The sequence below is a fragment of the Malus sylvestris genome, chromosome 11 (assembly GCF_916048215.2).
Source record: "Malus sylvestris chromosome 11, drMalSylv7.2, whole genome shotgun sequence".
Classification (NCBI taxonomy): Eukaryota; Viridiplantae; Streptophyta; class Magnoliopsida; order Rosales; family Rosaceae; genus Malus; species Malus sylvestris.
The window spans coordinates 125,236-142,575 of NC_062270.1; the positions used below are offsets into that span (position 1 = coordinate 125,236).

General features: G+C 38.7%; 2 protein-coding genes across 7 annotated transcripts; one reads left to right on the top strand and one right to left on the bottom strand.

Annotated features, from left to right (window-relative positions):
• Positions 1–2,391: 2,391 nt before the first annotated feature.
• On the top strand, positions 2,392–15,023 carry LOC126589366 (nuclear pore complex protein NUP214). 6 transcript variants are annotated; one of them, XM_050254641.1, is made up of 18 exons: positions 2,392–2,729; positions 2,834–3,042; positions 3,748–3,916; positions 4,505–4,690; positions 5,010–5,134; positions 5,989–6,101; positions 6,296–6,435; positions 6,764–6,926; positions 7,098–8,142; positions 8,957–9,109; positions 10,092–10,149; positions 10,261–10,394; positions 10,460–10,584; positions 11,200–11,527; positions 12,423–12,621; positions 12,730–13,464; positions 13,582–14,679; positions 14,785–15,023. In XM_050254641.1, the coding sequence occupies exons 1-18, from the start codon at positions 2,528–2,530 to the stop codon at positions 14,895–14,897; spliced, it is 5,295 nt and encodes a 1,764-aa protein (XP_050110598.1). In that variant the 5' UTR covers positions 2,392–2,527; the 3' UTR covers positions 14,898–15,023. The 6 variants fall into 6 exon arrangements, with proteins under 6 accessions (XP_050110598.1, XP_050110596.1, XP_050110594.1 ...); XM_050254639.1 differs by having other exon boundaries at positions 12,733–14,679; XM_050254637.1 differs by having other exon boundaries at positions 2,393–2,729; positions 12,730–14,679.
• Positions 15,024–15,094: 71 nt separating this feature from the next.
• LOC126589375 (RGS1-HXK1-interacting protein 1) lies at positions 15,095–17,026 on the bottom strand. The gene is made up of 7 exons (XM_050254656.1): positions 16,671–17,026; positions 16,376–16,453; positions 16,192–16,244; positions 15,956–16,092; positions 15,797–15,861; positions 15,575–15,633; positions 15,095–15,455 (listed from the first exon to the last, which is right to left on the bottom strand). Exons 1-7 carry the CDS (start codon positions 16,966–16,968, stop codon positions 15,366–15,368), a joined length of 780 nt encoding a protein of 259 aa, XP_050110613.1. The 5' UTR covers positions 16,969–17,026; the 3' UTR covers positions 15,095–15,365.
• Positions 17,027–17,340: the final 314 nt, after the last annotated feature.

A 17,340-nucleotide genomic window follows, 5' to 3' on the forward strand; every position in this document is an offset into this window, starting at 1 on the left:
CCCACGTGTCCATTTAAATCTCCTCCTATAAATAACTTCTCTGTCTGAGCAATTGGGAAAAATCCAATTGGAAAAACAATTTAATCCTCTAAGACTATAATTCCTTATAGACTTAGGACAACTTATCATGGGGCTGGAAAAAGCCTAATAAGGATATATATATACATATATATGTATATTGTTAGCTAATATAGGATAAGTAGGTATGAAATCATCCCTTTTTTCTAGCCTTTTCAACAACATATAAAGCTATAGTCCCCAAGCCATCAAATAAAGCTAGAACGCTCTCTATCATACTACCAAAGACAATGCACCAACTACTATTCTAGGCATATCCATCCCTCACTAATCTCTGGCCCGTTTAATAATAATAAAAAAAATCACCCACAGTAAAAACCGAAACAGCTAAATTAAACCCAAAAATTAATCATCATCATCCATTTGTATTGCTGAGAAATGTTTAGCCCTTTAATTAAAACACCAAAAAAAAAAATTCCTCACCCACAGTAAAAAAACCGAAACATGCAAAGCAAAACCCAAAAATTAATCATCAGTATTACTCTTTTTTTTTCTTCTTAAGTTTGAGGAAAAAATCGAAGCACAAACAATCAAAAAACCCACAACAACAACAACAAAACAACAACAAAGCATTTTCCCACTAAGTGGGGTCAGCTAACAAACAATCAAAAAACCCAAAAATAACACCAAAGAGATAAATTATATACCTGACCGAGAAAAAGCTTGGAAAAAAAGCTTGGAAGCTCACAGAATAAAACCCTAAAGCTTGAAGAAGAATGTTTCCTGCAACTTAAATGCAAAATCAGAGATAACAACCAGACGTAGAGCACGAAAAAACAAAGAAACGTTGGGCAAAAAAGCCGAATAGCCCAAATTCACAGCAATCAATCATAAAATTTTCTTCCTAACCAAACAGAAAATAAACCAACACATGCATCAACATACCTAAACGAAAGAGATTCGTTCGCGCAAAACAGGGGAAAAAACGCCAAACATCTTCGAGAAGATCCGATCGGAATCGAAATCAAAAGACGGACAGGAAAACTGAGAGAAACGGAACGGCAGATAGAAAAAAGAAGAGGAAAAGAAAAGGTTAAATTACATTTTACCGGTTTGGGTTTGGTTCTAAGCTTTTTAGAACATTGTTAAAACATTTCAATTTCATACCCTTATTTATCATTTTATTTCAATTTCATACATTTATTATACAATCCGTTAAACGATGACATGGTAAATATAGGTCTACATTTGTATGTGGCTGCCAAATTTGTGACACGGACAAATTTTTTTATTTTATGCATTTAAATATAATAATTTACCCTATAAAAAATTAAAAAAAAAACTGAAATCCATCCCTGCCCCGCAACCCCCCATCCCACCCCCACCTCCCCGGCAACCCCGCCATCGCCCCGAAACCCTAATGCCATCGCCCCGAAACCCTAATGCGAATTCGAACCCCGAGGGCGTCATCCTCCCCCGCATCATCCTACCCAAAATTCTTGTTCTCCAAGGAGGTGGCGAGCCCCGATTCGTCCACGTGCTCCATCTGCCTTTGCGACTACAAGGACGCATAGATGCTCCGGATGATGCCAGAGTGCAAGCACTGGGGAATTGGGAAAACCCATCAGGAAAATGCTGCGTTGGGAGAGGTGGAACCCTAGGGAGGTGGCGCAGATACTGTGGTTTGTAAGGAAGGGAAATCGGCCCGGTAAACGAGATCGGGAGGTGACGGAGGAACTCTATGAGAAGCAGACAGATCAGAGAGAGAGCTCTGTGGTGGTGATGGGGAGGGGGTGGTGTTGATTTGGGGAGAGAGAAGGGAGGGAAGGTGAAGAGAGTGAAGGAGAGGGAGAAGTGGGTCGGGGAAGACATGGGTTTTAGGTTTTATTTTTTTTTTAATACTTTTTTTAATTAATTATTTTAGGGTAAATTATTATATTTTTAAATACATAAATTATTTTTTATGCCATGTGGCATAAAATTCGTTGACACGTCAGTACAAATGTGGATCCCATATTTGCTATGTTATCACTTAATGGTTTACCTAACAAATTTTCTAACGTAGGTACGAGATTAAAATAAAATAATAAGTAAATATAAAAAATTGAAATTTTTAAAAAATGTTGTATGATGTTGCAATTGATCCTAAATATAATATAAGGGATACAATGTAATTTACCTAGAAGAAAAGGTGGAAGAAAAAGTGGAAAAAAGAAGAGGAAAAGAAAAAGTGGAAAAAAGAAGAGGAAAAGAAAAAGTGGACGCGCACCACCACATGATCAAGGGCAAGACAGTCACTTCACGTCACTGTACAATCCACTAAAACCCCAAAAACCATGAATAAAATGAGGGACAAAACCGGCGACGCACCGTTAATGAACAGTAGTCATCCACGGGCTTTTAGAAGAGTATAATTTCTACACGCATTTCATTTGCATTAGGGCAAAAGGTGAGGCGGTCAGTGTTCCCGCCCAAACTCATCAGGGTTCCATCCAGAAGAAGAGAAAGAATGACAGATAGTGGGAAAGTGACTCGAGTGGAAGAAGAAGTTGAAGGAGAGCATGTGGAGTCGGCCGACTACATTTTCAAAAGGATCGGCGACCCCCTCCCAATCACGCCTCATGATTCCAGTTTCGATCCCCGAGGCAGCCCCTCCCGGCCCCTCGCCGTCTCCGAGAAACACGGCCTCGTCTTCGTCGCCCATTCCTCTGGTTAGCTTCTCGATTCGATTCCTAACTCCGAATTGATTGATTGCTTTCTGATTTCGACCAAACAAACATATAAATCAACTGTAATTGTTGTTGTTACTTGTCAGGGTTTTGCGTTGCGAGGACCAAAGATATTATGGCTTCGGCCGCCGAGATGGAGGAAAAGGGAAGCTATTCTTCTGTACAGGAACTGAGTATTGTGGATGTTCCCCTTCCCAACATACACATTCTCGCACTCTCTACCGACGGCTCTACTCTCGCAGCTACCGTAGATGCAGACATTCACTTCTTCTCTGTCGAATCACTTCTCCATAAGGTGCTTTTGCTCGCTTTCACTTCATCTCCATTATGTATGTTATTGCTCTATTTCTGTGGATTTTCGATGCTAACTTGGGCTCTGCAATTCTGTTGTTCTTGTATCTATTAATTAGTATCACATCAAAGAGCATCGCCTCCCTTCGAATTCCATCTTAGATTAGAAGAATTAGAATATGGAATTGTTAGGAAGAAGCAAAGTATTACATCAATTTTTTATTCATTTTGGGTAAACCAGCATCACTTCAATTTTGTGTGTGTCATGTTCATTCTTTTTCCAACTTCAGCCTCGCACTTTTGAACCATGTGCGTTTGATTTTCACGGCTCTGATCGTACTTGTTATATATTTACACTAACATACTAAGTTTTCCCACCTGTCAGCGTATTTCATTGTCGTGTGGTTTAAGCGAGCACACTTTCAAACTGTTTAGTTCTTAAGGTTCACTAGCCATTTCAGTAACTTCCATCAGAGGCCATTTGAATTGAACCTAATCTTTTCTAGTATAATCCTTAATGTTTTATCTTCTGTTTTTTTTCTTCTAACCCTTGGGCCTTGGCTGGGGTGTTATTTCTTATATGTTTTGAATGAGATTGGGGTAGGTCCTGGGATTTTCCTTATGATTTGTAACATTTCTTGAACATCTGCTTTTACCACAAATACAGTTTTTGTTTATTCCGTGTTTGGTTTCTTCCATTTTTATGCAGGGTCTCAAACCATCATTATCTTGTTCACTCAATGAATCCAACTCTATCAAGGATATGCAGTGGACAAGGAAACCTGAAAACCTTTATGTGGTCCTTTCGGATCTTGGGAAGTTATCTCATGGATCGGTTGGTGGCCTTATGGAAGATGTAATGGACAATGTTGATGCTGGTATTTCTTTTTTCACTTCTCTGATGCAATCTGTGAGGCACATCTTGTTGATTACACGAGTGTCCATATGCATGTCATGAACAGGATCATCCTGCATACTTGCCGTGGAGTTCATTATATATTTACTGCATTGTCTTAATATGGTACATGACAAATTTGTATTTACAGTTTACACACACGCACACACAACTGCGCACATATTGTGAGTTCATATGTGTGCATGACTGCATGTGCATGTGCATAAACAGTTCTTTTTCCCACTCCAGTAAACTTCACTTATCACAAATATTTATAACTTGCAGCCATTATGACTGAAACAGAAAAATTGTAATTGTGATGTATAGAAATGATGTAAGGTAGCTGTGCAGGCTCAAGGTTTCAAGTAAACGCTAGTGTCATTTAGTATCAAGAGAACCTGTTTATGTATTGGAAATAATTATTTGAGCAAATCCTTTTATTTCTTATCATCTACGTGTTGCCTTGTTTGAGGAATAGTTTCAGTTTAATCATGTTTTGTTTATGGGTATCTGCAACAATATGAGAAATGCATTCCAGAGCTACGCAATAATTTCCTACTCTTTTACATAGGTGCAACTAATGCTTGTTTTGACCTGTGTTTTGTCATAGTTGGATGGAGTTCTAAAGGAAACTTAATTGTCGTGGCAAGAAAGGATAATATCAGCATTCTATCATCTAACTTTGAGGAGAGGTCATCTATGTTAATTTCGTTCAAACCCTGGGATGAAGATTCTGATGAAAACTGCATTGTAAAAGGTATGTTGCTTTTCACTGTTACATTTCAGTATTATTTTTCATTTGGTTCAGTATTATTTCACTGTTCTTAAATTATTATTTTTAAACAAGTATTGTCTTCACTGATATATCAGCTAGGTTGTATATATTACCATTGCACAAGTACGTTTAATAGATAGTATTCTTTAAAGCCTTCCACCTGCATGCTATTAGTTCTCTGTAATGTTTTATATCTGGACCTGATTTTGATTTCTCTTTTCTTGAAGAAAGGCTATTATATTACATTTAAAAGATCGATCATTATCAACCTCTTAAACTAAAGTGTTTCCTTGATCATCAGTGGATTCTATCAGGTGGGTACGCCATGATAGCATCATTCTAGGATGCTTTCAACTGACTGCTCAGGGCAATGAAAAAGGTTACCTTGTTCAAGTAATAAAAGTCAAGGATGGCAAATTTACTGATGTAAGTAATTTGTTTATGTATTTTATCTTCAACAATTTTTTATCTATTCTTATACAATACTTGTATGGAATATATCCCCTCACTTTTGAGGATTGGCTTGGCTGGCCCTATGGGTAACTAAAGTTGCCGGATTGGACCTGTTGGGGAAAACTTGACGGCCCACCGGTTATACATAGTTGTGCAATAGATTACGGCTAAAGGCCACTATTAAACTAAATGAAATTGAGTAATTGATAATGTAAGTTAATTTTAAAATATTAAAACTCATAAATATATATATATATATATATATATTTTTTTTTTAAACCTATGCCGAATAGGATTTAAATATATGGTTGAAGTTGTTTAAGGAGATTGGTACAAGCTGGTTTTTACCGAGGGATTGTTATTCTTTTATGGTAGAAAAGCATAAATTACCAGGAAAGGGGAAGAAGGCCAAGGTCTTACGAGGTGGTATGGTTTCAGCCATGTTCTGGGCCATTTGGATGGAAAGAAACAGGCTGATTTTGAGGACTACGCAGTCAGTAGAAGGGAAGATCTATGGGATAAAGTTCGGTTATGGTCATCTCTATGGGCATCAGTTATTTCATAATTTAGAGGTCTTTCCTTTTCAGAAATGTGGCATAATTGGAATGCTGATATTAGTTAGTTTCGTGACGTTTTTGTAGTTTCTAAGTGGCAGGGTGATGTTGCTATTTACCCTGTTTTTGTGTGTGCTTTGCAGACGTCTTGCCCACTCTTGTATTTTATTGTTTCTTTGCAATAAAAATTTATCTTCTTAAAAACCAATTTGGTTCATGCCTTGGCCTCTTTTTTGAAAGTAAGTGTACACTAACTTTTTGAGTTCTTTGTAGGATTCTTGCAAGCCAGTTGTGATATCTTTCTATGATTTGTTTTCAAATGTCATTGATGACATTCTGCCCTCTGCAAGTGGACCATACTTGTTATTGAGCTATCTGGAGCAATGGTATGCATTTTAATTTATATCACCCATTTTGAGAATTGATTTTATAGAATTTAGGCCGCTGCTCTCAACTTTCTTGATAAGTGCATGTGGTTCTATAACTTTGTATGATTGTCTTTTGCATCTTTTCTATTATCTACTAAACTTTTATATTTCCTAAATGGTGATAACTAACTTATTCTTTTGGTAATTTTCAGTGAACTTGCAATTGTCGCTAACAGGAAGAATGTGGACGAGCATATTGTGTATCTCAGTTGGTCGCTAGGAGAGGAGAAGAATGAAGTTGTAGTTGTTGATATTTTCCAAGATAGTTTGCTACCAAGGATTGAGCTTCAAGGTGTTTAATTTTGCTATCTAGACTTAACTTCTAATGGTTGAGCTGATTGAATCTTTTTCTTAATGTTTAGTATAATAGTGTCATTGCTCAGTTCATTGTGCTTTCTCAGCATATTGTTGTGGTTTCTTTTAGACCTGTCTCATCCTTATTGATTCTCACTTACAGTGTAACGTTTTAATGGCTGAAATTTGTATGGATTTTCAAACCTATAAGTGGTTTGCCATGTATGGATAAATAGTTTATTCATTTACCTTGTCTCACATGTTATCTTTTGTTGGTTGTAAGTTGGATTGAATTAATTTGTGTTTGCTTGTGTCCCTTGTTTCAGATAATGGTGATGATAATTTGATTCTGGGGCTCTCAGTAGATAAAGTTTCAATAAGTAAAAAGATTAGTGTACGGTTTGGAGAGGAACACAAAGAACTCTCACCATTTTGTGTTCTGATGTGTCTTACGCTAGAGGGAAAACTGATTATGTTTCATGTTGCCAGGTACTTTCCTGCTGTCCTAATTTTCCAACCATTTTATAAGCATTAAATGGTTTTTTGTTTGTGTGGTATAGCTATTTAAGTTTTATCTTTAGTCGTGCTGCAGTGTAAGGATTATTTTCGTGAAACCTATCTTATAGCTATCTATCTTAACAATTGATGAGTTTTCTGTAGTGTCAGCCGCATTACAGCCTCACCTGCTGTTGTTTCCTCCCTTTCTGATGGTGAGGAGGATTCCACTGCATTGGTACCTGTAGAAAGTGAATCAACTAAACCTTCTTTCCAGCTGGGGAAGGAACAATTTGAAAAGGCTTCTATGGATGTTCCATTGGTTAATGAGAGCAGAAAAGAACTTGACAGAAAAGTAGGTCTTGATGTCCATGTGAAAGATGACTTGAAATCTCTTAACGCGAATGAGACAGTGATGCCTGGACTTCTTACTCAAATACTCAATAAAGAAATTACTAGTTACAAGGAAGTGGAGCCCCTGAAAAACACTCAATCATTTAAAGCTGAAGGGAAACAAGAAGTTATTGTCCCAAAGCTACACGAAGACGTAGATGGAAACCAAATACAGCTTCCTGGACTGGGAAACAGAAATACTGAGCAAGCATCTACCAACGCTTCTCTTCAAGAAGGGCCTAGTTATGTGTTCAGGGACTTTAGCAAGACGGAGGCTAAAAATATTGAAGGACGAGGAACTGGCAGTGTCTCTTTTGGTGGTAACATTGCTGCTGATGCTGCTATAAAATCAAATTCAAATGATACACGTAATAATTTTGGGATGGGGACAGAATCTCCTGGAAAAATTGAGTCAGCGGGTTTCCAAAGTGTTTCATCTCAGTCACGGTTTGGTGGAAAAATCGTATCTTCAAAGGACACTGACGTGAAATCACCACTCATAACTTCAACTTCTATTCAAGGCAGCAGGTCTGGAAATGCTAGCCAAACTGTTGCTGCTTCAGGTGCTCATGGGAAACATTTTGGAAAACCTATTAATTTCAAGGATGTCTCTGGTAAACCTACTTCAGTCAACTCTTCTGATAGGCTTGGGGAGATTGGCAAATGGAGACCATCAGCGGCGACTGGAAATATTGTGTCAGTGCCTTCCATTTCAAGCTCCCAAACCTTATCACATGGAAGTTTTTCCTTTGCGAATTCTCCCAACCAGTCAAGGATGCCAAACTCTGAACCAAATTTATCAAAACAATTTGGCAATGTAATATACCTGTCTATGGATTTCCTTTTGGAATGCATTGCTGCACACCTCTTTATTCCACGTTAGGATAGAATGTTTATGGTGAACTCCAAGTTGTCTTATCCATTATTGTTTAAATGCTAACATATTTCAACTTCAAATTAAACTATTGCCTGCTCGCACCATTCACAGTTTTTACCCTATTGTTTGCAATGTACCTGTTTTTTTGTTTACATTACTTTTGATGATAGGGAAATCACTTTTGTTTGGGACAGGATTAGGTTTCTTGTTTTCTTTTGGATGTCTATGTATGAGCAGTTTAAGGATGTCCCTTTAGTGTTATTCATTGGTACTCTAGTTGTTGTTGTGTTTGTAGAAGGCTTTCCCTAGGTAGACTGTTTGTTCTTCTGCTTTTTTGTCATTATTTTTATTATGTTGTTTCCTGTGTAAAAAAAGCTTTGGTTAGAAGATGTGATTATGAGACAGAGGCTCAGGGCCAAAAGGGGTAGAGGAAGACTTGGAAAGAGACTCTAAGAAAAGACTTGGACTACTTGGATCTAACGGAAAACATGGCACAAAACCGAGTAGTGGTGTTCTAGGATTCATGTAGCCGACCCCACTTAGTGGGATAAGGCTTTGTTGTTGTTGTTGTTGTCGTTGTCCTGTGTAAAAAACTATAGTCTGTCTATTTTTCTGTATGCTTTCTTTTGGTTATTATTGATTTTATACATACACACAGATTCATTTTGCTTCCCTATTCGCTACTGGAGGAATGTTCTTGAGACTGAACTTGTCAATTTTCAGAGTTCTTAGTTGTTTTTTCTTTTTCGTCCAGATCAAAGAGATGACCAAGGAGTTGGATATGCTTCTGCAATCTATAGAGGGAGCAGGTGGTTTCAGGGATGCCTGCACCGTTAATCAGAAAGGGTCAGTTGAAGAATTGGAGAGAGGCATAGAGACTCTGTCTGACAGATGCCGACTGTGGAAGGTGATATTTCCTACTGCCACTCAGGCCAAGTTTAGGGGCTAGCAAATCTAATAATTTTGTTGATGCCCAAAATGGGGTTGATATTGGACCAACTTAGATCCGACCGTAAAAGCACACAAACACAAGAATACAGCAGATATATCGTGGTTCACCTGAGGTGGGGCTACGTTCACATTGGTGTATATCCGTTGCCACTATGTAAATGTGAGTTATATTGTACAAGAGGCTTGTTGCCTTTGAAATAGTAAGGTGGCTAAGAATTAGAGCTCTCTCTAAAATGTGGGTGAGGGATCCCTTTTATAGTACTAGGGTTCCCTCTCCTATACATAGCTTGTGGGCTAAACAAGAGGCCCAAATAGTGAGGCCAAACCATAGTACAACAAATTTAATTGGATGACCAAACTGAACCTAATAATCTAACTGATGCTGCACTGTACTCTTCTGTTTTGTGAAACAAAAACTTCGTCCTTTCTTGTGCAAATTATGAGAAGTTAGCAATGCTGATTTCTCTATAGTAAATAAAATCTCCCAATTGCTTTTTATCAGAAAGAGTGCACTTCTATAACAGGTTGTTTCAAGTGTATTCAATCATCGTCCAGAAAAAGCAAATACTTGCCTGTCATTATAGTTTCCTGTCCATATTTTATACCTAGTATGCTACCTATGCAAAAAGGGAAAAACAGTAAGAAGTTATGGGGGTTTAGGATGGTATTGTTGACATAAGTGTTCGAGCTCTCAGGTGGAACTTGCGGGGACGCATGCTTAGACTTTTTATCAGTCTCAAAATATGCTATTTACTGTGCATTGAAAAAGTTTTCAGCACTTGGTAGTTAGAGAAAATCCCACAATCTGAGTTCTTAAATGGTTGTGTGTTATTTTAATAGGATTGTGGATGTTTGTTATTTGGTGGTACTACATGATTTTCTATTTGATTATTGTGTGTTATTAATGTTTGAAACTCAGTTGCCTTTGTACTTTACAGAGCATTATGGATGAACGACTTCGAGAAATACAACATCTGCTTGACACAACCGTACAAGGTACTTGTAGTAAAAATTATTCATTTTGGGTGGAGAATTTTTCAGATTTAATCCGTGGAGGAAAGTGTATATCATTCTTATATTGAACTGATGATTGTCCAATCGGTTCAGTATTGGCAAGGAAAATATACATGGAGGGCATTGTGAAGCAAGCTTCTGATAGACGATACTGGGACTTCTGGAATTGCCAGAAATTGAGTTCAGAACTTGAGCTTAAGCGGCGGCATATTTTAAAAATGAACCAGGTAGTTCAATGTTTGATTTGTCACCTTGATATAAGATAGTTCTTACATACTTTTTTCTCTTTCAGGATTTGACTGACCAATTAATTCAGTTAGAAAGGCATTTTAATGGCCTTGAACTCAATAAATTTGGTGAAAATGCTGGAGCTCGTGCTGGTGGAAGAGCCTTGCAGAGTCGATTTGGGCCCCCAAGGTACATTGAACGTACTTTCTTAGCGTATGTAAAAATAAGAGATTAAAGTCATTCCACAATTTCCTTATTCTTTTTATTGAATGTAAATTAGATGAATAGATAAAATCGAAGGCACAATATGATATACAAGGTGAAAATGTCAAAAGGAAAACCTAAATTCTAAGAAAGCTGGAAAGATGTCAATTGAATAAATGAATAAGCAGGTGTTTATCTCATTTATAGCTTTATAAGTACCATCAATGCTCTGGGTACAAACAAGCTGTGTCAAAGCTTTGTACTGTGCAGGCTCGGCCTGCTTGGTTTATAACTAACAACTTGAAAGCTCAGCTCCTTTACTTTCAACTATTTAGAAGTATATTCAGGATTATATTCTTACGACTTTAAAAACATAGATATCTTGTTCACAAAAGCATCTAAACCTACTAGCTTGTTTCCATCCCTAATCTTATGTAATATCTTCATGCCAATTCAGGGCTTTCCTTACAATATTCCAATACATTGTATGCTTCCATGCTTGGAAGCTGAGATGCTAAAAGCCTGAGTAATGATTTTGTTTTAGTTCTTTGAAAGCTGGACATTCAGATTTCCTAACTTTGCTGAGGTATTTCCGTGCAGACACATTCAGTCCTTGCATAGTTTACATAGCACAATGACGTCACAATTAGCCGCCGCTGATCAACTTTCTGAGTGCCTTTCAAAACAAATGGCAGCACTGAAGATAGAGTCACCTTCTGTAAAGAAGCAGAATGTAAAAAAAGAGTTGTTTGAAACAATAGGGATTCCCTATGATGCCTCCTTGAGTTCCCCTTCACGTACTCCAAATGAAAAACTATCATTTTCTTTTGGTTCTGCTGCTTCTAAAGATCAGCCCAGGAGAAATGTTAATGCCATAAAAAATTATGAACCAGAAACTGCAAGGAGGAGGAGAGACTCACTGGATAGGGTATGGCCTCTGAACTCCTATGTGTTATATTTTGTGCTTGTAACTTGGTATCCATCGTGACCAACGCTCAACTGCAGGAGGACAACTCATTTTTGTGTGCTTAGTTTAATGTTTGTCAAATTTATGCCAATCTTCCATGGACTTGGCTCATTCAGTAATTTGGCACATGAAGGTTTTTTATATTAACAAATTTATATGTATGTATGTATGTATGTATCATTGTTATGCAAGAGTTTTTCTGCTCTCTCTCTCTCTTCTCCTTGTCGTGTATTATAGTCTGTCTTATCTGCCAGCTTGTAAATTGTATGTTCATTTAATGGATGAAAGTTCGATCTCTATGAGTAAGTGTGCAGTCCAATCTAATAGGTGAGTCTCGGAATTAAGTTAAATGTTAATTTCCACGTACTTGAAAATAAATCTCTCAGGTTTATTCTTACTTCACTCATCAATTCAAATTTGTGGTTTATGGCGGCTTAGGGTTTCCTTGTGTTATGAATTATGATGAGATTTTTCTTGTTTATAATAAGAACTGTTGCAGTCATTTCTTCCACATTTTTCTTCACCTTCTTGAATTATTTAATTTTACTCAAGGCACCTTCATTATATTATATTTTTTCTCCTTCGCAATTTTTAACTACTAGTATTTGTTGGTATTTTGAAAGTTTCAGTAAACTCCTCTTCTCCCTTTATATATATATATGGATATTAGTTCCTCTTGATTGGGAGACTTTTGACTTGATTATTTTTGTTTGATGCTCTACAAGTCATTTGATGCACTTTTTGTCCATTGTTCTTGGAACATTTCTTTCTTTTACAATAAATTTTTGTTTCTTGTCAAGAAATACAAAAATTGCAAGACTCACGTGTGCGTTTTATTTTTGTTGTCCTGATCAAGAGCTGGGAAAGTTATGAGCCTACAAAAGCAACTGTGAAAAGGTTGCTTTTGAAAGAGAGTGGCAAGGAAAGCATTAATAGATCATCATTTCCCATTGATAAGCAACAGTTAAGTCCTTGCCTGCTGGAGGGATCAGCAGTTACTCGCCCAAGGGACCACACAAGCCCTACATCCTTCTTGCATCCATCCGTAAACAAATGTGAGCCATGAAAAAACGCAAACCAGAAAGTTTTCTGGTTTTTTTTCTTATCTTTGTTCATGGTGAGAAACACCCGCTGATTGTTGTTGCATGTAAATGTATTTTCAGCAGGTATTCAGGGTACACAACCGAAACAGGCTTTTGAGAGCTCAGCAACGCCATTTGTTTGGGCTAGTGATCTTCCGGGACCATTCCAACCTACTGGGCTGAAGTCTCTTACGCAAGAACACAAAATGTTAGCAACATCCCAAGTATTCCCTGCAGCCAGGCAAAATTTTACAAGGGAAACTAGCATGACAGCTGAAAGATCTGGCGATGGCATGGCATATATTGGGAAGTATGATTCAGTTCCTATGAAGGAAAAGCCTGTCTTACCATCAGACACTACTCAGAAACCATCATTTTCTAAGGTATCTACACAGACACCATCTTTGCAGAAGAGACAGAATGATATGCTAAATGCATATGCTAAAGATACTGCACTTCCACCAAAAGAAAGTGTGAAGGATGGGCCTTTAACCACAAGAATGGCATCTACTGAAGCTGGGAAAAAACATGACTTTCCATTTTCTCCCTCATTTTCTGTTCCTGTGATTCCTAGCGAGCCTGGAAAGTTTGCCCAGACCGATGCTGCAACAAATAAAAGCCAGACTGTTAAAATGCCACCACCTACCACATTCTTAATGTCAGTTTCTGCACCCTCATCTCCAATAATTAGTTCATCATCGGCTCCTCTATCTTCGTCATCAATTCCGCAATCAGTTGCACCAACCTTTTCCTCAGCGATGCCCTTAAACAAATCATTGGCTAGTTCTGTCACTGCTGCAGATGAAAGCAAACCTGGTAAACCTGTATCAACATCCTCATCATCTTTTTTCTCCCCATTTGTTTCTTCTTCTAGTTCTCTCTCTTTTAACGTTTCAAATTCACTGGTGTCTTCATCTACCCCTTCACCTTTAGTGAGTTCAACATCAGAATCTCCAAAGACAGAGATCCAACCACCTTCAAAACCAGACATGAATGCTAATACTACATCACCACGCATGGAATTTGGGCCTTCCACGGTTGAAGGTAATTTGGAGCTTAAACCTTCAGTGTCATCTCCACCCTCAATTGAGACTTCAACAGGACTGTCAACTGGAGACGATCCGAGTCTTATCAAGGCTAGTCCTGCAGCAGTAGAGGCATCTGGGAGCCAGACCGGGATGAACGAAACTGCAGGCCCTAAACAGAATGTAACAGTCAATGATCAACAAGATCAGCCATCTGCTGGGCATTCTCCATTTCCAAATCTACCTACAACGTCAGGGAGTGTTACTGGTGGGATTGATGGCTTGGATTTACAAAATGCAGAGGAGGATGACATGGATGAGGAGACTCCGGACGCAAGTAGAGTAAGTGAACTTAGTTTGGGAAGCCTTGGTGGGTTTGGGCTTGGCTCTGGTCCTAAACCCAATCCATTTGGTGGATCATTTGGCAATGCACAAAATGCACAAACAAATGCGACTTCTCCTTTCTCCAGGCCTGTTGCTAGTGGAGAGTTCTTTCAGCCTGCCTCCTTTAACTTCCAATCTCTACAGCCTTCCCAATCATCTCAGCCAGCAAATTCAGGTGCATTTGCTGGTGGCTTTGGCACCAGTACTACTGCCCAAGCTCCCATTCCGAGTGGGTTTGGCCAGCCAACACAGGTTGGACCAGGGCAGCAAGCATTAGGGTCAGTTCTTGGTGCTTTTGGACAGTCAAGACAGATTGGTACTAGTCTACCAGGTACTGGTTTTGGATCACCCGGTGGTTTTGGTGGTGGCATTGCTGGCATTACTCCCACCGGTAGCTTCACAAGTGCTGCTACCGGAGGGTTTGCTGGTGCTGCTTCTGGTGGTGGTGGATTTGCTAGTTTGGCTTCAGGTGGCGGTGGTTCTGCTGTTGCGGCTTCAGGTGGTAGTGGTTTTGCTGCTGCAGCTTCGGGCGGTGGTGGATTTTCGGGTGCAGTTTCAGGCGGCGTGGGATTTGCTGGTGCAGCTTTCGGTGGAGGGGGCTTTGGTGGTGCAGCTTCAGGTGGTCTGTTTTACTTCTCAATTTTTTTTTCATTTTTTTCGGATGTTGTATTCTTTTCTTTTTTTAATAAAGATATTTAGCAAACATGTATTTTGGAAATATGTTCAGGTGGTGGATTTGGGGCATTTGGTGGCCAACAAGGATCTGGCAGTTTCTCTGCTTTTGGTGGTGTAGGAGGAACGGGAAAGCCACCGGAGTTGTTCACACAGATGAGGAAGTAACCATTGTCTCTTTCCAGATTTTGAGCAATCCATCATAATGCAATGGCCAATTGAACATACTGAAACCACTTGAAAGCTTTTTTTAGTTTGTATACTACAAAAGAAGCTAGATTACACATTCTTCTCCTTCCTCTCGTGTAGTTTTTTGTTCTCTCTCATCACCGTAGTTATTTGTAATTGAAATAGAACATCAGAGATATCACAGGTAACTCGGCTATTCACAAATGTTGATGCAAGCGAAGGGAAAATTGATGGCCCCTGCTGGAATTACAACCTTTTTATTACAAAACAGAATTGCACGGGTGCACTCTTACAAAACAGGATTACCGGTTGCGAGATTACAAAATAGTAGTGCTGGTTGTATGCCAATAGAGTCGACGAAACAAAAGGGGGCGCATATTGCACCCTCTATCTCAGAATCAGATATCAAAGTTCCCGGATAAATAGCCTTTCAGTCTCTGGTAGTGGTCACACTGGGAGTCCTAATTCTGAAATCTTCATTATGTGTTTGTCCAGCACAGACCTCTGACGTTTCAAGATCGATGTCATTGATGCAACCTAATAAACATGAAACAAAAAGACAGAAGGGCAATCTTATGTAAACATACAAACAAATGCGCAAGGAAAAAAAACACAAAGAAAAGAGCTACTTAAGGAGATATTTTGTTTGAACTTGCCTCTGCTCTAAGCTTCAAAGCCTCCCTATTAGGAATTTCTCGCAGCCCATCCATTAAATCTACACAAAAACGTAATACAAATGAGGGCATGATTCTAGTGTAATGACATCCAAGGCTCAAGTGAAACGTAAGAACCCGCAAAACCAGTTTAAATTTTAAAGTCTTTCATATAACCATATAGCTATAACAAAATGAAATAGGGAAGAATTCATGACCACAAACCTGAAGCTTGAGATTCAACCTTATGAGCAGATTTACATAGGTGTTGGATTTGTCTTCCGACATCCCTGCATAAATTACTTGGATTAATCAGGACACCGACAGACAGCCAACGAAAACATCTATAAGAGAAGCCAAGACTAGTTGAATGAGAGAGGGTACATGAGATCAGTATGGCCATATGTCATATCCTTTTCAGCAAGAAGTGCCCTTTCAAGAAGTTTCTTGCTCTCCTTCTTCATCAAATCAACTGAAAGGTTCAACTCCTTTACACTCTTTTCAGCGCTAAGAAATTGTGCCTGCACATATATTAGTTGTAATTAATATCGGAAGATACGGAAACTAGAGGTAAAGGTTTGGAGATTCTGAGTTTGAAAGGGTTTATGGTATATACAGACCTCCTCGCTCTGAAGTCGACGAAATGTCTGGCGAAAGAGGAACCTTCTTGGACCTGCACAGTTGTCTTGTTAGTTAGTCGGAGTGCAAATAGAAAATTGGAAATCCCAAGTTGAATACCCAAATTGTAGGGTTTATCTGACAAAAACCATGACATGTCACTATCTCAGCAAAGTAAAGGAGGACCTGGCAAAACAAGGAAGGCGGCAGTGAGACCAATTCCAAGCGTTGGTGCTGGGTTTTCTATTGCACTCGTCAACCCTTCTGCAATGATTCAATTACAAAATACAAAATATACACACTCACATCAATACATCAAAATATGAAATGATTGATGATCAATTTTGGGTACCTATTTATAATTCAATTCAACCAAATTCACGATTCCTGAATAATTCATTAGCATTTAGGCTCTGAGGTAAGAATAATCTGATAAATTAAATAAGAAACGAAAGAGTGAATGTATGAATTTTGAGCATACCTTTGATCTTGGTGAAGAAAGCATGCTCGTAGATCCTGTAATTGTCGACGGCTTTGCCGATATACTGGGGCAAGTGATGTTGGATATACCGAGCTGAGCGGACGGCGGAGTCCGTGGATTCCATCACCGTACGCTGCAGATCCTCCGCCATCGTTGCTGCCAATGCCATGTTGGCATTGGAATTGGAAGATGCTGATGCTCCCGCCCCCTGTTGGCTATCTTTCTGGTCATTATCAACATTCATATTCACCTGCTCCCCTTGCTCCGACGGTGACAGCGTCGGCAACGTCTCCGCCATTTTCCTTCTTGCTTTTCTAAATGCTTTTCTCAACTTGTGTAAATTTGCTGTGCTTTGCGCCTTTGTCGAATAAGAGGCATTTCGGCTTTTGCTTTGGGCTTACATTCGCACTCCTCTCGTCATTCACGACGACGCATATGGGCCAAGCCCAACTTACCAATCAACCTATTTTCACCGGATTCAAAGAATTAGTGCACATTTCAAGTCAACATAACAACCTTCATTTGAAAACCAAAATCTCTACTAATAGAATGCCAGAAGTGAGTTTTAGTGTCTTAAGGCTTCACAAAAAAAAATATGGACACAAAAGCCCTTGAAACAAAAAAAATTAAAACTGAAGTAAATTATGAAACTAAATGTTTCATGGGCATT